At 42.9% G+C, this 22,072-nt stretch overlaps 1 protein-coding gene across 1 annotated transcript; it reads left to right on the top strand.

Annotated features, from left to right (window-relative positions):
- Positions 1-1,717: 1,717 nt before the first annotated feature.
- LOC123051886 (putative SWI/SNF-related matrix-associated actin-dependent regulator of chromatin subfamily A member 3-like 1) lies at positions 1,718-6,154 on the top strand. Its single transcript, XM_044474880.1, has 3 exons — positions 1,718-3,166; positions 3,606-3,912; positions 4,911-6,154. Exons 1-3 carry the CDS (start codon positions 1,820-1,822, stop codon positions 5,729-5,731), a joined length of 2,475 nt encoding a protein of 824 aa, XP_044330815.1. The 5' UTR covers positions 1,718-1,819; the 3' UTR covers positions 5,732-6,154.
- Positions 6,155-22,072: the final 15,918 nt, after the last annotated feature.

Below are 22,072 nucleotides of genomic sequence, written 5' to 3'. Positions count from 1 at the left end.
AAGATCTAGAGAGAGAGAGAGACATCTAGCTACTAATATGGACCCTAAGGTCCTAAGAAAACTACTCACACATGGTCATGGAGGTAGCAAGGTTGATGAAGAAGCATCCAACAATGGATTCCCCCTCTGACAGAGCTCCGGAACAGGCCTCCAGATTGGATCTCCTCGAACAGAAACTTGCAGCGACGAAAAAAATTAGATAAAAATATCTTGGAGAGTTTCTCTATTTATAAGAATTTATGACGGTGAAATGGACGAAAGACGGTGGAAGTAGGGCCCACAGGACCTACGGGCGCGACCAAGGCCCTAGTCGTGCCACTTGGGCGTGTGGGGGCCCTGGCTCCTCTCGTGCTCCCCCGATGCTTCTTCGTACCTTCTTGTCCGAAAAAATCATATTAAATCGGCAAGATATTTTGACCTCCATATATATTAATTTACTGTAAAACCAAAAACATGCAGAAAAAAGGAATTGGCGCTGGCACTAGATTAATAGGTTAGTCTAGAAAAATAAAATACTATGCTATACAAAATATTCAAAAGTGATAATATAGTAGCATGAAACAATAAAAATTGTAGATATGTTTGATACGTATCATGCATCTTCCTCACGGTGTCAGGCTCCGAGTCGGAGGTAAACGACAACATGTATCACAACTTGTGCGGTGTTATGGAGCAGCGTGCCCGTCTTGTGAGGAAGAGGGCGCGAGAGGCAGTTGCAGCCCCCAGTCTGAGGTTGCGGAGGCGGTGCCGCACGTCGCTGTGGTGTCGCAACAGGTGACTAGCGCCCACTGGCACCGCATCTGCATGGTGGTGGAGCCGGCATCGTACCACGAGGTCGACCCGTCTACGTCTATCATGGACCTCACGTCGATCGGCGACATCTAGGCCGGGGGATCTGACGAGGCGACTAGAAAGAGTAGGGCATGGGAGACGACGGCACCTCATGTCTCATGTGGGCGAGTCCATGTCCCACATCATATTCTTCCTCGCCGACAACCGAACCTTCACTTCGCGTGTGTCACGGCTATCGGACATGGGCATGGAAGCGAACAATAAGGACGGGCGACGGCGAAGATTAGACTAGACTTTATGTTGTATGTAACTGTACGAATTTAAGATTTGCTAATAAGGTACCCCGTCGAGTTGTGGAAAAAGAACATTCAAGGAATGACCGATCACTGTCCACGAACACACGCGTGAACGTTTATGGGGCCAAATTTGCTAAGTCCGCATGTAATTCCTGATAAACGAATTAAAAGGCATTGGATTCCCGGAAGGGAACCTGGTGCTCTGCACACGCACCCTATATGTAAAAGTAATTTAGTAATAAGAAAAGTTCAAAAAATCATGAAACTTCTTTGGCATCAACCTGATCAAGTATTGCACTTATATAAAAAGATTTGGCAAAGATTTGAGAAAAAACCGTTGTATACAAATATTATTCACGCTGTATTGTAGTATAAAGTTGAGTCATCTATTTAGGAACGGAGGGAGTAATAATTAGATTTGACATTTTTGCCATGGGGTCAAATGCGAACCATTTTTTGGTCAATTTTTTTTATACAAGTACAATAGTTGATCTTGGTCATGTTTGATTAAAAAATCATTTTTTCAGAATTACTAAATTATTTGGCGCATACAGGGTGCGTGCACCAGGAGCACCCAGGTATATCCCGTGGAGTCCGTGACATCCATCCATCCTCTGCCGTCGGTAAAATTTCCCCATTCTCTCACCTAACCCCAAACCTCTCCCCCCCTCTCCGCTTCCACCGCCTTTTCGGTTTCAAACCCCTCCCTTCCTCCCTCCGCAGCCGCCACCATGGCCGCCTCCTCCTCCTCCTCCCGCGGGGGCGGCGGCGGCGACGACGACAACGAGCCCTACCTCGTGGGATTCGTCGTCTCCAAGATCGTCGGCCTCAAGCACTACAGCGGCACCCTCAGCGGCGGCGAGAGGCCCTCCCTCGTCCGCGAGCCCCTCAACCCCTTCGACACCAACGCCATCGCCGTCCACAACAGCCGCGGCCGCCAGGTCGGCCACATCGAGGGCCGCACCGCCAAGGTCCTCGCCCCGCTCCTCGACTCCCTCCTCGTCGCCAACACCCACGTCCTCGTGCCCGGGAGCCGGTCCTCCAAGGCCGGCAACAATTTCTACCAGCTCCCCTGCCAGATCCACCTCTTCGCCCGCCCAGCCGCCGCCGCCTTCGTCCGCGAGGCCATCGACGACAGCGGCCTCGTCCTCATCGACCCGAACCACATCGAGTTCGCCCTGTCCCAGTCCGCCATCGTGCAAGAGCAGACCAAGAAATCCGACCGGGATGTCGATAAGCTGTTCGCGCGTGTGGGGAAGCAAGGGGAGAGCCGGATTGAGCCTATGGAGCCTCCAGAGGATATCGTGGTGTCAGACCTGTTCGAGCACCAGAAGGTAGCCTTGGGATGGCTGGTGCACAGGGAGGAGTCCTGTGACCTGCCGCCATTCTGGAAAGAAGATAAAAATGGGGGCTACGAGAATGTGCTTACCAGCCAGAATGCCAAGCTGCGGCCGCCACCACTGAGAGGCGGGATTTTCGCCGATGATATGGGGCTTGGCAAGACCCTCACGCTGTTGTCATTGATTGCGCGAAGTAAAGCTCGCAATGTGGGAGGGGGGAAGGTGAAAGGGACCAAAAGGAGGAAGATCGATGATGCGGAGGAGGGATCGAGGACGACACTTGTGGTGTGCCCGCCCTCGGTGTTCTCGTCTTGGGTGACACAACTGGAGGAGCATACGAATGCAGGCAGCTTGAAGGTGTATATGTACCATGGGCAGCGAACAAAAGATAAGAATGTGCTGTTGAAGTATGACATTGTGATTACCACTTACAGCGTCTTGGGCACGGAATTTGGCCAGGAGGGCTCACCTATGAACGATATTGACTGGTTCCGGGTGATTCTGGATGAGGCCCATATTATCAAGAACTCTGCAGCTCTGCAGACCAAGGCGGTGACTGCTTTGAATGCACAGAGGCGGTGGGTAGTCACAGGGACGCCAATTCAGAACAGCTCATTGGATTTGTACCCGCTTATGGCGTTTTTGAAGTTTGAGCCTTTCTCAGTCAAGAGCTACTGGCAGAGCTTAATCCAGCGTCCCCTGGAGAAAGGGGATAAGGCTGGGTTGTCACGATTACAAGTAAGACGGTTGTCCCTTTCTTCTCATTACACCATTTTCAGTCATTTCACAATTGTAAAGAACTAGTAATTATAGCAAGTTGCATCAAATGTTTTTGAACATTGAAGGTGTCAAGGTGATGACCAGTGAACCAGCTCCTAGGATTAGAAAGTTATCACTCATGCTGTTTGCTTGCAGTACATATTCTCCTATAGGTTTTGTTCCTGACATTTGTATAGGCTCTTGCGCATCAAATTCTCTTACTACTTGCCATCAGCCAATCATAGCGCGCTTACATGCATATCTTATTTTCCATTATGTCGATTGTGCTATTCAATGTTTGGCACTCTTCATTTGGGAAAAACAATTAGTGCTGGTATAATGGTGTTTGAATGGGATCTCAAACAATTGGTGCCATCTTTCAGTTCTGCAAGGTAAATTTCTTCTCTGTGTATTGCAGAACCTGCTAGGTGCTATCTCATTGCGCAGAACCAAAGAAACAGAGTGTGGAAGCAAGAGTGTGGTTGCCATTCCACCTAAAACTGTTGTAGCGTGTCACATTGAGCTTTCTGCAGAGGAACGGGAGTGTTATGATCAGATGGAATCGGAAGGGAGAAACAAAATGATGGAGTTTGGTGACAGAGATTCGATATTGCGTAATTACTCAACCGTGCTTTTTTTGATTCTGAGGCTACGCCAGCTCTGCAATGATGTAGCACTGTGCCCTTTCGACATTAAATCATGGCTTCCTGCCAACACCCTTGAAGGTATGGACTTCTGTGTTTTTGTGTTCATGCTTTTTTGTTATGATGATATTAGTATAGACATAATTGATATTTCATTTGCCACATTTGACACTTACAATATAAAGAAGCATCACATGTGAGTTATACTAGTATATTAGTATCTGAATGGACTTTTGTCTTGCTTCCTCAGAAAACAGACCGCTGTACTGTTTTAGCATCCACCTAGCAAAGTACTTAAATGCTGTTCGTTTATCTATTCAAGACGAACCAATGTTAGTAAGTGGATTGGTAGTTATTCAATAATTTTGTTATATTGCGAGGCTTTTGCTCTTGTTATAAGATACAGAGTGAGTAGTTACCTTGCAACGGGATTATGATTAATTTTTCACTAGAACTTGATATCAGTTACCACAAGTCCACAGTACACAATAGTGATGGTGGCTTTGTTGATAAACCTTTCTAAGCCACTGAATACATTTGCATATTGCAGCAATATCCCTAGACCATTGCATAGCGAAAAATTTCTCACACCTTGCAGAAAATTTGTTGGTATTATCAGTGTGGCAAAAAAAAGAAAGAAATCTTACTTTAGGTGTTAACATCCAGAAAATATTTAATCGGACTTTTGTTTTCAAGTCCCATACAAGTTAGGTTGAATATTTAGGGGTAGTGATCCTTATTAGTAAACCAGGTTGATTGTAGGAATTGCTTGACTCAATAATAATATTGTTCATGATGATTGGTATCAATTTAACATGTGCTTTAAAATGAAGTTTGCATTCAGCATGAAATATTGTTTCCAGCTTATTGTTGATAATATATCTTTACGTTTGTCACTGTAACAAATAAGGAATGATGAAATCAATTGTTCCTATCTCTGTCCAGTTATTATTATCCCTGACTTACTTACCTTATTGTATCGTGCTGCAACGCAATTGTGTCTCTCATTGTTCTTGTACTATTCACTTTGGAAATATCTTTGTTGCTACTTATAGAGAAATCTGTTACCTTTGTTGCAGATGTGTCTAAGAACCCCGAGTTGTTGAAGAAGCTTGCCTCATTGGTTGCTGATGGAGAGGACTTTGACTGTCCAATTTGCTTGTCTCCTCCATCTACAACTGTTATAACAAGCTGCACCCACATATATTGCCAACCCTGCATCCTAAAAATCCTCAAGAGCGCTAGTTCACGTTGTCCGATATGTCGGCGCTCCCTATCTAAAGAAGACCTCTTTATTGCTCCGGCGGTACAGCATTCCGATGACGATGACTCGGGCAGTCTTGACTCTGACAAACCTCTCTCTTCCAAGGTGCAAGCCCTGCTGGAGCTACTGAAGCTTTCGCGGCAGGAAGACCCTTCATCAAAGTCTGTCGTGTTTTCCCAGTTCCAGAAGATGTTGGTCCTGCTTGAAGGGCCACTGAAAAGAGCAGGCTTCAAGGTACTACGTCTTGATGGCACCATGAGCGTGAAAAAGAGGTCAGACGTTATAAAGCAGTTTGCGGTCGTCGGCCCCGATGCCCCAACGGTACTGCTGGCCGGCCTGAAGGCTGCAGGAGCTGGCGTGAACCTAACAGCGGCGTCAACGGTGTACCTGTTCGACCCCTGGTGGAACCCTGGGACGGAGGAGCAGGCCATGGACCGGGTGCACCGGATCGGGCAGAAGAAAGCAGTCAAGGTGGTGCGGCTCATCGTGAAAAACAGCATCGAGGAGAGGGTCCTGGAGCTGCAGGAGAGGAAGAAGCGGCTGATCAGCGGCGCGTTCAGGAAGAAAGTAGGAGGCAAGGAGGAAAAGGAGCTGCGCCTTGAGGAGCTGCGCATTATGCTGGGATTTCAGCCATAGTCTGATAGTGGTAGTTTTCCCCTACGGTAGCATATACTCCCTCCGTTCCAAATTACTCGTCGCAGAAATGGATGTATCTAGAACTAAAAAACATCTAGATACATCCATACCTGCGACAAGTAATTCGGAACGGAGGGAGTATATGCTGTGAGTGCATGTAATTTTGTCCGGTGTGGTGAACATGCATCAGCGCAAGGGGGAGGGAGACCTGCTGAAGGGCTCCCTGTTTTGCAGAACCTGTGGCTGTAGCATCTCGTATCAGTGCAGGAGTAGGGGTTAGTGGTGTAGGAAATTCCTGCATACATAGGTTATGAATTGCCTGTGAATGTGGTGCTGCTGCGCAGCAGTAACCAAGTCCAGTTCATGTTATGAAGGGATGGATGTAGTGTAATTCTGATGTGCGTGTTGCTGGTTGTTTCTTGATGATATAATTTTCTTCTAAAATCTTTTGTTTTAGGACAACGCTAACGCCCACACGTGTGGTGCAAGTCAAACCTGCCCACATGCTCTATAGCACACAGACTACGCCATGTCATCGCATGGATGTGGATTTTTTTTTTGGATTTTCTGTTTTTAAATGTTTTATCTTTTAAATGAAAAATCCGATTGAGTATCCGTTTTCACCATTAAATCCCTCGCAACGAGATCTTACAAACTAGATCTCATATCAAATATATTTCGACAAATGTTTTTTTGTTAAAAGTTGCGGTGTCTATTGCACATGAATTGCCATGATGTTTACACTGAAGTTGTCATGATATGTTTCAGCTATTTTCTTCTACATTAAAAAGTAAATTTTGACATATTATAAAACGGGGAATTAAGAAACTAGACTTGCCATGCATCATAAATTAAAATTGCCACGATACATGTACTTAAAATTGCCATGGTTCATACAAAAAAATATTTTCATGATCGAAGTACTAGAATTGCCATCATCAAAGAACTAAAATTGTCATGATCTATAAACTAAAATTGCCACATGACAACTTTAGTTTAAGCACTATGGCAACTACAGTGTAAACATCATGGCAACTTTTGGGCAAAAAAAATTTCGTCGAAACATATCAACATGGGGTCTAGTTTTGAAGATCTCGTCGAGACAGATTTAAGGGTGAAAACGGATTTTTAATTTGCTTTTTTATTTAGGAGATAAAACATTTTTAAGCCGAAAATCAAAAAGATTTCTTGTAACATCCCAAATTTTCAATTTGGGATGTTTTACAATTATTATTTAAGCATCTATGCATTTTGTTTGAATTGAGTGACATTTGGAAATTTTCAGAGGCATTTGAGTTTTGTTTGAACTGGATTCAACTTGGCATTTGAACATTTACTTCAAATATCCCTGACAAATACTTAATCAAAAGTATGAGAGGAGGTAACATGACACTCCAAAATGTCAGAAGAAATTAATGCCAAAAGTTTTGAATTCAAATTTGAGTTTTATTTGAATTTCCAAAAAAAATTTATAAAGTTTCTATTTCGCCTCTGAAAAATGTTCACGTTGTAGGATTTATTTTTCTGCGTTTATTAGTATATATATGTCCTATATAAAAATAATATAGTTTTCTCTTATTTTAGTTTTCTCTCTCTGTCGTAATTCAAAAAAAAGGGAAAAGCCCCCGAGCTGGCCAGGCCGACAGCCCAGCCAGCGAGGCCGCAACCCAGCAACGGCCAAGCCGGCCTGCCCCAGCGCCCGACGCTCGAGCCGCCTTCGCTTCGGTCGCCCGTTCGTCGCCCTCTCTTTCTCCCTCACTGACCCGCGGGGCCCGCCCTCTCTCTTTCCCCTCGCCCACGACATCGCGCCAGAGCGCGTTCGCCGCCGCCGCCGCGTCCGAGTTCCACGGGATCACGATCCCGAGTCGACCCCTCGACCACGCTTATGCCCTATATAAACCCAGGTCCCTCCTCTCTCGATCCCCCTAAAACCCTGAGCTCAACTCCACCCGTAGCTCGCGCCCTCGCCGAACGCATCTCGCCACTGCCGCCTTGGTTCGCCCCCGTTTCTGCCACCGGTGAGCACCCCCTGCCCATCCAAGCTACTCCACCCGCACCGCCACTTCATCTTGCACCTCCCTGACATCTTCTCGTCGCCCAGGAACCGCCGGAGCCGTCGCCCCCGAGCTTGACCGCCGCTCGCCGGAGCTGCAGCTCACCAGGGAGCCGCCGCAGTTGCCCCGATCGCCACAGTCGCCCCCCGAGCTCCACCAAGACCACCCCGACGACACCCTCGCTCCGCTGCACTGCCCCGACCACTTCCCCTTCTTCCCCGACGACCGGAGCCGCTGCACCACCATCGCCCGAGTCACCGCCGGCGTCTCCGTCCGTCACCGCCGTCCGCTGTAAGCACCAGCTCCCCTCCACCGTTGGATCTCGCTTGTACGGCTTAGATTAGAAGAGTGAAGGGGTACGTTTTAAAAAAAAGCCGGTTTAGTGGCCGGTTCAGTTAGATCGAACCGGCTGGTTTTGTTTTTTTTCTCTTTCTGTTAACCGCGGGCGCACCTTAGTTATTTTACGCCTAGGTGATGGATAGACTAGCCGCGTCTGTTTTCCTTTTCTTTTAGTTTTATTTTCTGTTTTTACCAGAATAGTTCTGTTTTTGTTTTTGCTATTTCTTTTAGTAGGTTTATTGTTTTTAGTTGTTTCTTTCTTTGTTAGTTTGCAAATTTGTTGTAGTTTCTGTGGAAAATATGTTTAGCCATGTTTAAATTATTAGAAATAGTTTTATATTAGTTTTAGACAGATTAGTTTTTCTGCCATAAATTGAGTTAGATTATTTTTTTAGTGATTCTTTTTGCTACTGCTTAGTTTTGACCATGCCTAGCAGTAGGAACTTGTTTGGGTATTTTAGATTAAATTAAAAAAATAGTTTTAGTCGAAATCAAGTTTTTCTTGTTTATTTAGCTAGCTACTGTTTTCCTACTGTTCTAGTTAGTAAATTATTTTATTTTTACTATGTTATAGTTTATTTTAGATTAGTTTCTGTAGCTACAGAGGATGAACTTTTATTTACAGTAGAATAATTTTTTTAATTTTTTTCTTGCTAGTTGTTGGCTTGGAGTTCTTCGAGTTTTCTTTGGTTTTGGTTTGATTGTTTTCGTGTGATTTATGTTAGCATGATGTTATGTAAGTGATTGTATGTTTGTATGCTTATATGATTATTGTTCGCTTCGATAGAATTTCCGGAGTGCGAAGCCTGCTATTTCGAGTCGCTAGCTTTCGAAGACCGTCAGCCAGGCAAGTCATTTGATCATGTTTTACAATACCTATGATTTTGTTGCGTTAGAATTATCCCTCCCCACCATGCATGCAGTAGGAGAATTTTAAGTTATGTTCTTGAGTAGTATCATGAGGTAGGATGAACCCAATTCCCCTTGTTACCATTGCCCGGGACGATGTAGTTTATTTTGCTATGCTCATAGACGGGGTTGGTTGAGAGATTCATAAGGGAGATGTGAGAGTCAAGATGATGACAACCCCATGACTTCAAGCTCAAGATGGACTTCAAATTCACTACTGGGTGGAGGACGGTTGACGGGCACCCTGGAGAAACCAGCGGATGGCCGGGATGCATGGAGAAGCGCCATGACATCTTGCGGAAAGCTTCACCCAGCCACGAAGAGACGGATGGATACACCTTGACCGGAAGCTTACATGTGCAGCCGCAAGCCATTATGGGCTCTGGCTGGGTTGACCTTAGGCGTGACTCTAGACGGACGGTGCGAGCAGATGTAGAAGAACGGTAGGACATGGATGGGCACCGGCAGTGCCCAGAGAAACTCTACGGAAGACCCTGTTTCGTTTGTCCCGTCTTCAAACACCAGGCAGTGCGAGGACATAAAGGAGGGAACGATTCTTGCGGGTAAAGTGCACAAGACTCTGCAGAGTAACAACCTAATCGATTAGCCGTGTCCCCGGTTACGGACAAATGAGCCTCTGGAATTGGAGTGTTTCGGAAATCTCAACACCGAACTTAATAAACTAATTGAGGGGTTATTTAATAAATGGGAATGAGACATTGGTTGGCGGAACCATCTCAATAACAACCAACATTTCGTAGTAATTGCAAGCAAGTCCTTTGTTGTAGGGAAAAACTGGCTTTTTCGCAAAAACATAAAACTTAGAGCCCCGCGGCCAAATTGCATATAGTGTTAGCATTATTATTGTTGTTCTCTCTGTGACTTGCCGGCATATTCAAAATGCTGACCTACACGGCTGGTTATAGTAAGCTCACACGTGGATCTAGATGTGCAAACGCCTACATAGAGGAGAAAGTGATTGGTGGAAATGTGGATCTAGATCTCCTCTCTCTTTTCCCTCAAAAACTAGCAAGAATCCATGGAGGGATTGAGAGTTAGCAAGCTCGAAGAAGGTCAACAATGGGGGAAGAACACGAGCTCAAGAGATAAGGTTCATTGGGGAAGAAGACCCCCTTTTATAGAAGGGGAAAAATCCAACCGTTATGTGCTCAGCCCACACACGAGCGGTACTGCCGCTCTGGCGGAAGAAGCAGGGAAAAGGAGCAACCAAACATGAACCTTGGGGCGGTAGTACCGCTTATAAGCGGTACTACCGCGCACCCCAGCGGTACTACCGCTGGAGGAGCAGAACACGGGACCAAAAATGCAGTAGCGGTACTACCGCCCGACCGGAGCGGTACTACCGCTTACAGGCGGTACTATTGCCCATCGGGGCGGTACTACCGCTTATAGGCGGAACTGCCGTGCCTTACTGCCGTGCAACTACTGCAAAACTCGACACGAAAAATGCAAGACCCAAAATCGAGGCGGTACCAGCGCGGAACCGTAGCCGTACTACCGCTTATGGCCATAGGCGGTACTACCGCTTTGGACAGCGGTACTACCGCTTGGGGTGATAAGCGGTACTGCCGCTCTGGCCGCGGTACTACCGCTAGGAAACCAAAACTGCCATAACTTCTGCATATGAGCTCCGAATTGAGCAAACTCAAGCTTGTTGGTTATAGTAAGAAGAGGCAGGGGAGGTATGCCAACAAATAGAGGAGTGAAACCTCCAACCGAGAAGAACCGGCATAACCTCCAACATCGAAAACATCATAGAAGATGCGAGTGAACTCCGTTTTCGATGAACTCGAGCTTGTCATCAAGATGACCATAAGCTCCAAAACTCACAAAGAGAAGAACCAAACAAGAACCAACAAAGATGATGCAAGGATGCAATGGTTTGAGCTCTCTATGAACGATACGATCAAGCTACTCATCGAGAGCCCCCCTTGATAGTACGGCAATCGATCCTATAACCCGGTCTCCCAACTACCATCATGAGACCGGTAAAATAGAAAACCTATCAAGAGCAAACCTTTGCCTTGCACATGGTCCACTTGAGCTAGATGATGACGATCTTGACTCCCACAAGTTGGACCACCTTTCTTGGTTGTGTTGGCTCGATGAAGACTAGTTGATTGCTCCCCCATACTCCACTATGGGTGAGCCACTCTTCCGCACATCTTCACCAGTCCATTGTCACCACAATGGACGGCAAGCTTCAAGCATTTGATCTCGTCATGATGCTTCACTTGAACTTGCACACCGCAACATCTTCACAAGTCCATTGTCGCCACAATGGACGGCAAGCTTCAAGCATTTGATCTCTTCATGATGCTTCACTTGAACTTGCACACCACAACCTAACCCCACAAAGAACTCTCACGAAGATCATGGGTTAGTACACAAAGCGTAATTGACAATGCTTACCACACCATGGGATCGCTTGATCCCTCTCGGTACATCTTGTGTGCTTTGTGTGTTGATCAACTTGATTCACTCTTGACTTAGTCTTGATCAACCTTGACTCTTTCCAACTCTCTTCATTTGGATGATGTCTTGAAGGTAAACATGAATGATCACACAATCTTCTTCTTCAAGACATGCTTGCAATAAGCTCTACTCTCACATGACCAATCTTTGGATAATTCCTTAATAACACCTTGGTCACCACATAAACTCCTTGAAACCAACACATGGACTTCAAGAAAAGCCTATGGACAAATCCTTCAAATATAACTCAAGGCAACCATTAGTCCATAGAGATTGTCATCAATTACCAAAACCAAACATGGGGGCACCGCATGTTCTTTCAGATACGTTGGAGACGTATCAAGCATCCCCAAGCTTAATTCATGCTCGTCCTCGAGTAGGTAAATAAAAAAAATGATGTGGAATGCTACTTGGCATAATTGCAATATAATTCTTCTCAATTGTGGTATGAATATTCAGATCCGAAAGATTCAAGACAAAAGTTTAATATTGACATAAAAATAATAATACTTCAAGCATACTAACTAAGCAATTATGTCTTCTCAAAATAACATGGCCAAAGAAAGTTATCCCTACAAAATCATATAGTCTGGCTATGCTCTATCTTCACCACACAAAATATTTAAATCATGCACAACCCCGATGTCAAGCCAAGCAATTGTTTCATACTTTTGACATTCTCAAACTTTTGACATTCCCAAGCAACACATGAGCGTGAGCCATGGACATAGCACTATATGTGGAATAGAATGGTGGTTGTGGAGAAGACAAAAAGGAGAAGATAGTCTCACATCAACTAGGCGTATCAACGGGCTATGGAGATGCCCATCAATAGATATCAATGTGAGTGAGTAGGGATTGCCATGCAACGGATGCACTAGAGCTATAAGTATATGAAAGCTCAACAAAAGAAACTAAGTGGGTGTGCATCCAACTCGCTTGCTCATGAAGACCTAGGGCATTTTGAGGAAGCCCATCATTGGAATATACAAGTCAAGTTCTATAATGAAAATTCCCACTAGTATATGAAAGTGATATCATAGGAGACTCTCTATCATGAAGATCATGGTGCTACTTTGAAGCACAAGTGTGGTAAAAGGATAGTAACATTGTCCCTTCTCTTTTTTCCTCTCATATTTTTTTATTTGGGCCTTTTTTTTGTGGCCTCTTTTTTTTCGTCCGGAGTCTCATCCCGATTTGTGGGGGAATCATAGTCTCCATCATCCTTTCCTCACTTGGGACAATGCTCTAAAAATGATGATCATCACACTTTTATTTTCTTACAACTCAACAATTACAACTCAATACTTAGAACAAAATATGACTCTATGTGAATGCCTCCGGCGGTGTACCGGGATATGCAATGAATCAAGAGTGACATGTATGAAAGAATTATGAACGGTGGCTTTGCCACAAATACAATGTCAACTACATGATCATGCAAAGCAATATGACAATGATGGAGCGTGTCATAGTGAACGGAACGGTGGTAAGTTGCATGGAAATATATCTCGGAATGGCTATGGAAATGCCATGATAGGTAGGTATGGTGGCTGTTTTGAGGAAAGTATATGGTGGGTGTATGATACCGGCGAAAAGTGCGCGGTATTAGAGAGGCTAGCAATGGTGGAAGGAAGAAAAGTGCGTATAATCCATGGACTCAACATTAGTCATAAAGAAATCATATACTTATTGCAAAAATCTACAAGTTATCAAAGCAAAGTATTACGCGCATGCTCCTAGGGGGATAGATTGGTAGGAAAAGACCATCGCTCGTCCCCGACCGCCACTCATAAGGAAGACAATCAATAAATAAATCATGCTCCGACTTCATCACATAACGGTTCACCATACGTGCATGCTATGGGAATCACAAACTTTAACACAAGTATTTTTCAAATTAAAAACTACTCAACTAGCATGACTCTAATATCACCATCTTCATATCTCAAAACAATTATCAAGCATCAAACTTCTCATAGTATTCAACACACTCATAAGAATTTTTCTTTTTTCTTTACTAATCTTGAATGCCTATTATTGTTAAAGCAAACTACCATGCTGTTTTGTAGGACTCTCAAAATAATCTAAGTGAAGCATGAGAGAACAATAGTTTCTATAAAGCAAAACCACCGCCGTGCTCTAAAAGATATAAGTGAAGCACTAGAGCAAAAACTATATAACTCAAAAGATATAAGTGAAGCACATAGAGTATTCTAATAATTTCTGAATCATGTGTCTCTCTCTCAAAAGGTGTGTACAGCAAGGATGATTGTGGTAAACTAAAAAGCAAAGACTCAAATCATACAAGACGCTCCAAGCAAAACACATATCATGTGGTGAATAAAAATATAGCTCCAAGTAAAGTTACCGATGGAAGTAGACGAAAGAGGGGATGCCTTCCGGGGCATCCCCAAGCTTTGGCTTTTAGGTGTCCTTAGATTATCTTGGGGTGCCATGGGCATCCCCAATATTAGGCTCTTTCCACTCCTTGTTCCATAATCCATCAAATCTTTTACCCAAAACTTGAAAACTTCACGACACAAAACTCAGCAGAAAATCTCGTAAGCTCCGTTAGCGAAAGAAAACAAAAGACCACTTCAAGGTACTGTAATGAACTCATTCTTTATTTATATTGGTGTTAAACCTATTGTATTCCAACTTCTCTATGGTTTATAAACTATTTTACTAGCCATAGATTCATCAAAATAAGCAAACAACACACGAAAAACAGAATCTGTCAAAAACAGAACAGTCTGTAGTAATCTGTAACTAACGCAAACTTATGGAACTCCAAAAAATTCAGCCAAAATAGGACGACCTAGATAATTTGTTTATTGATCAGCAGCAATTGAATCAATATTTTATCACGTTCTGGTGATTTTTAACAATTATTTTCGTGAACAGAAAGTTTCTGCAATTTTCAGCAAGATCAAATAACTATCATCCAAGAAGATCCTATAGGTTTAACTTGGCACAAACACTAATTAAAACATAAAAACACATCTAACCAGAGGCTAGATCAAATATTTATTCCTAAGCAGAAGAAAAAAGCAAAAAACTAAAAATAAAATTGGGTTGCCTCCCAACAAGCGCTATCGTTTAACGCCCCTAGCTAGGCATAAAAGCAAGGATAGATCTAGGTATTGCCATCTTTGGTAGGCAATCCGTAAGTGGCTCTCATAATAGATTCATAAGGTAATTTTATTTTCTTTCTAGGGAAGTGTTCCATGCCTTTCCTCAACGGAAATTGGAATTTAATATTCCCTTCCTTCATATCAATAATTGCACCAATCGTTCTAAGGAAAGGTCTACCAAGAATAATAGGACATGAAGGATTGCAATCTATGTCAAGAACAATAAAGTCTACGGGCACATAGTTCCTATTTGCAATAAGAAGAACATCATTAATTCTTCCCATAGGTTTCTTAATAGTGGAATCCGCAAGGTGCAAGTTTAGAGAGCTATCATCAAAATCACGGAAACCTAGCAAATCGCACAATTTTTTTGGAATCGTGGAAACACTAGCACCCAAATCACACAAAGCATAGCATTCATGATCTTTAATTTTAATTTTAATAGTAGGTTCCCATTCATCATAAAGTTTTCTAGGGACAGAAACTTCCAACTCACGTTTTTCTTCATAAGATTGCATCAAAGCATCAACGATATGTTTGGTAAAGGCTTTATTTTGACTATAAGCATGAGGAGAATTTAGCACGGATTGCAACAAGGAAATACAATCTATTAAAGAGCAATTATCAAAATTAAATTCCTTCAAATCCAAAATAGTGGGTTCATTATTATCTAATGTTTTGATATCTTCAATCCCACTTTTATCAATTTTAGCATCAAGATCTAGAAACTCCGAATTTTTGGAACGCCTTCTAGGTAAAGGTGGATCACATTCAGTCCCATCATTATCAAGATTCATATTGCAAAACAAAGATTTAATAGGGGACACATCAATAACTTTTAGATCTTCATCTTTATTTTCATAGAGATTTGAAGAACACGCTTTCACAAAGCAATCTTTCTTAGCACGCATCCTAGCGGTTCTTTCTTTGCACTCATCAATGGAAATTCTCATGGATTTGAGAGACTCATTGATATCATGCTTAGGAGGAATAGATCTAAGTTTTAAAGAATCAACATCAAGAGAAATTCTATCAATGTTCCTAGCCAATTCATCCACTTTAAGCAATTTTTCTTCAAGCAAAGCATTGAAATACTTTTGCGAATTCATAAATTCCTTAACACTAGTCTCAAATTCAAAAGGCATCTTATTAAAGTTTCCATAAGAATTGTTGTAGGAATTACCATAATTATTAGAGGAATTACTAGGATAAGGCCTAGGATTAAAGTTTCCTATATACGCGTTGTTACCAAAATTATTCCTACCAACAAAATTCACATCCATAGGTTCATTATTATTCTCAATCAAAGTAGACAAAGGCATATCATTAGGATCAGAAGAAACACTCTTAGTAGCAAATAATTTCATAAGTTCATCCATCTTTCCACTCAAAACATTAATTTCTTCTATCGCATGCACTTTTTAGTAGATCTTTCAGTGTGCCATTGAGAATAATTAACCATAATATTATCTAGGAGTTTAGTAGCTTCTCCTAAAGTGATTTCCATAAAAGTGCCTCCCGCGGCCGAATCTAAAAGATTTCTAGAAGCAAAATTCAATCCGGCATAAAATTTTTGTATAATCATCCACAAATTCAAACCATGCGTAGGGCAATTACGTATCATTAATTTCATCCTCTCCCAAGCTTGTGCAACATGTTCATGATCAAGTTGCTTAAAATTCATAATATCGTTTCTAAGGGAGATGATCTTAGCGGGAGGAAAATACTTAGAGATAAAAGCATCTTTGCAGTTATTCCAAGAATCAATACTATTTTTAGGCAAAGATGAAAACCAAGCTTTAGCGCGATCTCTAAGAGAAAAAGGAAATAGCTGCAATTTAACAATATCATTGTCCACATCTTTCTTCTTTTGCATATCACACAAATCAACGAAGCTATTTAGATGAGTAGCGGCATCTTCACTAGGAAGGCCAGCGAATTGATCTTTCATGACAAGATTCAACAAAGCAGCATTCATTTCACAAGATTCAGTATTGGTAAGAGGAGAAATCGGAGTGCTAAGGAAATCATTACTGTTGGTATTGGTAAAGTCATACAATTTGGTATTATCTTGAGCCATCGTGACAAGCAAGCAATCCAACACACGAGCAAACAAGAAGCAAGCGGAAAAAAAGGTGAATGGAAAAGAGAGAAGGCGAATAAAACGGCAAGGGTGAAGTGGGGGAGAGGAAAACGAGAGGCAAATGGCAAATAATGTAATGCGGGAGATAAGGGTTTGTGATGGGTACTTGGTATGTTGACTTTTGCGTAGACTCCCCGGCAACGGCGCCAGAAATCCTTCTTGCTACCTCTTGAGCACTGCGTTGGTTTTCCCTTGAAGAGGAAAGGGTGATGCAGCAAAGTAGCATAATATTTCCCTCAATTTTTGAGAACCAAGGTATCAATCAAGTAGGAGGCCACGCATGAGTCCCTCGCACCTACACAAACAAATAAATCCTCGCAACCAACGCGATAAGGGGTTGTCAATCCCTACACGGTCACTTACGAGAGTGAGATCTGATAGATATGGTAAGATAATATTTTTGGTATTTTTATAATAAAGATGCAAAGTAAAGAAAACAAAATAAAAACGGCACTAGAAATAGCTTGTTGTCGGGAGATTAATATGATGGAAAATAGACCCGGGGGCCATAGGTTTCACTAGTGGCTTCTCTCAAGAGCATAAGTATTTACAGTGGGTGAACAAATTACTGTTGAGCAATTGACAGAACTGAGCGTAGTTATGAGAATATCTAGGTATGATCATGTATATAGGCATCACATCCGAGACAAGTAGACCGACTCCTACCTGCATCTACTACTATTACTCCACACATCGACCGCTATCCAACATGCATCTAGAGTATTAAGTTCATAAGAACAGAGTAACGCTTTAAGCAAGATGACATGATGTAAAGGGATAAAATCATGCAATATGATATAAACCCCATCTTGTTATCCTCGATGGCAACAATACAATACGTGCCTTGCTGCCCCTAATGTCACTGGGAAAGGACACCGCAAGATTGAACCCAAAGCTAAGCACTTCTCCCATTGCAAGAAAGATCAATCTAGTAGGCCAAACCAAACTGATAATTCGAAGAGACTTGCAAAGATAACCAATCATACATAAAAGAATTCAGAGAAGATTCAAATATTGTTCATAGATAAACTTGATCATAAACCCACAATTCATCGGTCTCAAAAAACACACCGCAAAAGAAGATTACATCGAATAGATCTCCACGAGAGAGGGGGAGAACATTGTATTGAGATCCAAAAAGAGAGAAGAAACCATCTAGCTAATAAATATGGACCCGAAGGTCTGAGGTAAACTACTCACACTTCATCGGAGGGGCTATGGTGTTGATGTAGAAGCCCTCCGTGATCGATGCCCCCTCCGGCGGAGCTCCGGAACATGCCCCAAGATGGGATCTCACGGGTACAGAAGGTTGCAGCGGTGGAATTAGGTTTTTGGTTTCGTGTCTGGTAGTTTGGGGGTACATAGGTATATATAGGAGGAAGGAGTACGTCGGTGGAGCAACAGGGGGCCCACGAGGGTGGAGGGCGCGCCCTGGGGGGTAGGAGCGCCCCCCTACCTCGTGCCCTCCTGGTTGATGTCTTGACGTAGGGTCCAAGTCCTCTGGATCACGTTCATTCCGAAAATCACGTTCCCGAAGGTTTCATTCCGTTTGGACTCCGTTTGATATTCTTTTTCTACAAAACTCTGAAATAGGCAAAAAACAACAATTCTGGGCTGGGCCTCCGGTTAATAGGTTAGTCCCAAAAATAATATAAAAGTGTATAATAAAGCCCAATAATGTCCAAAACAGAATATAATATAGCATGGAACAATAAAAAATTAGAGATACGTTGGAGACGAATCACTGCGGCTTGGGGAAGGGGCCAAGGCGAGGCGGCAGTTGCTACCTCTTGAGCATGCATTGGTTTTCCCTTGAAGAGGAAAGGGTGATGCAGCAAAGTAGCATAAGTATTTTCCTCAGTTTTGAGAACCAAGGTATCAACCTAGTAGGAGACAACGCACAAGTCACCTAGTACCTGCACAAACAATCAAGAACCTTGCAACCAACGCGATAAAGGGGTTGTCAATCCCTTCACGGTCACTCGCAAAAGTGAGATCTAATAAAGATAGTAAAGTAAATATTTTTGGTATTTTTGTTTTATAGATTGGAATGTAAAGATTGCAAAATAGTAAACGAGATGCCATGTAAATAAAAGAGATGCAATATATTAAGAAAGAGACCCGGGGGCCATATGTTTCACTAGTGGCTTCTCTCAAGATAGCATGTATTATGGTGGGTGAACAAATTACTGCCGAGCAATTGATAGAAAAGCGCATAGTTATGAAGATATCTAAGGCAATGATCATGAATATAGGCATCACGTCCGTGTCAAGTAGATCGAAACGATTCTGCATCTACTACTATTACTCCACACATCGACCGCTATCCAGCATGCATCAGTTCATAAGAACAGAGTAACGCATTAAGCAAGATGACATGATGTAGAGGGATAAACTCAAGCAATACGACATAAACCCCATCTTTTTATCCTCAATGGTAACAATATAATACGTGCCTTGCTGCCCCTAATGTCACTGGGAAAGGACACCGCAAGATTGAACCCAAAGCTAAGCACTTCTCCCATTGCAAGAAAGATCAATCTAGTAGGCCAAACTAAACCAATAATTCAAAGAGATTTGCAAAGATATCAAATCATGCATATAAGAATTTGTTGGGGAACGTAGTAATTTCAAAAAAATTCCTACGCACACGCAAGATCATGGTGATGCATAGCAACGAGAGGGGAGAGTGTTGTCCACGTACCCTCGTAGACCGAAAGCGGAAGCGTTAACACAACGCGGTTGATGTAGTCGTACGTCTTCACGATTCGACCGATCAAGTACCGAATGCACGGCACCTCCGAGTTGAGCACACGTTCAGCTCGATGACGTCCCTCGAACTCCGATCCAGCCGAGTGTTGAGGGAGAGTTTTGTCAGCACGACGGCGTGGTGACGATGATGATGTTCTACCGACGCAGGGCTTCGCCTAAGCACCGCTACGATATTATCGAGGTGTAATATGGAGATCAATGATCAATTGTTGTGTCTATGGGGTGCCCCCTGCCCCCGTATATAAAGGAGCAAGGGGGGAGGCGGCCGGCCTAGGAGGAGGCCACGCCAAGGGGGGAGTCCTACTCCCACCGGGAGTAGGACTCCTCCTTTCCTTGTTGGAGTAGGAAAAGGGAAGGGAGAAGGAGAAATAAGGAAGGGGGCGCCCCCTCCCTAGTCCAATTCGGACTAGACCAAGGGGAGGGGTGCGGCCACCCTTTGGGGCCTTTCTCTCCTTTCCCGTATGGCCCATTAAGGCCCAATACGAATTCCCGTAACTCTCCGGTACTCCGAAAAATACCCGAATCACTCGGAACCTTTCCCAAGTCCGAATATAGTCGTCCAATATATCGATCTTTACGTCTCGGCCATTTTGAGACTCCTCGTCATGTCCCCGATCTCATCCGGGACTCCGAACTCCTTCGGTACATCAAAACACATAAACTCATAATATAACCGTCATCGTAACGTTAAGCGTGCGGACCCTATGGGTTCGAGAACTATGTAGACATGACCGAGACACCTCTCCGGTCAATAACCAATAGCGGAACCTGGATGCTCATATTGGCTCCCACATATTCTACGAAGATCTTTATCGATCAGACCGCATAACAACATACGTTGTTCCTTTTGTCATCGGTATGTTACTTGCCCGAGATTCGATCGTCGGTATCTCAATACCTAGTTCAATCTCGTTACCGGCAAGTCTCTTTAGTCGTTCCGTAATACATCATCCCGCAACTAACTCATTAGTTACAATGCTTGCAAGGCTTATAGTGATGTGTATTACTGAGTGGGCCCAGAGATACCTCTCCGACAATCGGAGTGACAAATCCTAATCTCGAAATACGCCAACCCAACAAGTACCTTCGGAGACACCTGTAGAGCACGTTTATAATCACCCAGTTACGTTGTGACGTTTGGTAGCACATAAAGTGTTCCTCCGGTAAACGGGAGTTGCATAATCTCATAGTCATAGGAACATGTATAAGTCATGAAGAAAGCAATAGCAACATACTAAACGATCGAGTGCTAAGCTAACGGAATGGGTCAAGTCAATCACATCATTCTCCTAATGATGTGATCCCGTTAGTCAAATGACAACTCATGTCTATGGCTAGGAAACATAACCATCTTTGATCAACGAGCTAGTCAAGTAGAGGCATACTAGTGACACTCTGTTTGTCTATGTATTCACACAAGTATTATGTTTCCGGTTAATACAATTCTAGCATGAATAATAAACATTTATCATGATATAAGGAAATAAATAATAACTTTATTATTGCCTCTAGGGCATATTTCCTTCAGTCTCCCACTTGCACTAGAGTCAATAATCTAGTTCACATCGCCATGTGATTTAACACCAATAATTCACATCACCATGTGATTAACACCCATAGTTCACATCGTCATGTGACCAACACCCAGAGGGTTTACTAGATTCAGTAATCTAGTTCACATTGCTATGTGATTAACACCCAAAGAGTACTAAGGTGTGATCATGTTTTGCTTGTGAGATAATTTCAGTCAACGGGTCTGTCACATTCAGATCCGTAAGTATTTTGCAAATTTCTATGTCTACAATGCTCTGCACGGAGCTACTCTAGCTAATTGCTCCCACTTTCAATATGTATCTAGACCGAGACTTAGAGTCATCTAGATTAGTGTCAAAAACTTGCATCGACGTAACCCTTTACGACGAACCTTTTGTCACTTCCATAATCGAGAAACATATCCTTATTCCACTAAGGATAATTTTGACCGCTGTCCAGTGATCTACTCCTAGATCACTATTGTACTCCCTTGCCAAACTCAGTGGTAGGGTATACAATAGATCTGGTACACAGCATGGCATACTTTGTAGAACCTATGGCTGAGGCATAGGGAATGACTTTCATTCTCTTTCTATCTTCTTCCGTGGTCGGGTTCTGAGTCTTACTCAATTTCACACCTTGTAACACAGGCAAGAACTCTTTCTTTGACTGTTCCATTTTGAACTACTTCAAAATATTGTCAAGGTATGTACTCATTGAAAAAACTTATCAAGCGTTTTGATCTATCTCTATAGATCTTGATGCTCAATATGTAAGCAGCTTCACCAAGGTCTTTCTTTGAAAAACTCCTTTCAAACACTCCTTTATGCTTTGCAGAATAATTCTACATTATTTCCGATCAACAATATGTCATTCACATATACTTATCAGAAATGTTGTAGTGCTCCCACTCACTTTCTTGTAAATACAGGCTTCACCGCAAGTCTGTATAAAACTA

The sequence above is a fragment of the Triticum aestivum genome, chromosome 2D, assembly GCF_018294505.1.
Source record: "Triticum aestivum cultivar Chinese Spring chromosome 2D, IWGSC CS RefSeq v2.1, whole genome shotgun sequence".
In the NCBI taxonomy this organism is placed as follows: domain Eukaryota; kingdom Viridiplantae; phylum Streptophyta; class Magnoliopsida; order Poales; family Poaceae; genus Triticum; species Triticum aestivum.
This window is presented reverse-complemented; position numbering and strand designations above follow the sequence as displayed.

What these genes read in the sequence shown, in the direction of transcription:
- LOC123051886 (XM_044474880.1), top strand. Translation starts at nt 1,820, where the DNA reads ATGGCCGCCTCCTCCTCCTCCTCCCGCGGGGGCGGCGGCGGCGACGAC. An exon ending in CTGGGTTGTCACGATTACAA is followed by an intron (nt 3,167 to 3,605) that starts GTAAGACGGTTG and finishes TGTGTATTGCAG; the next exon opens with AACCTGCTAGGTGCTATCTC. An exon ending in TCCTGCCAACACCCTTGAAG is followed by an intron (nt 3,913 to 4,910) that starts GTATGGACTTCT and finishes CCTTTGTTGCAG; the next exon opens with ATGTGTCTAAGAACCCCGAG.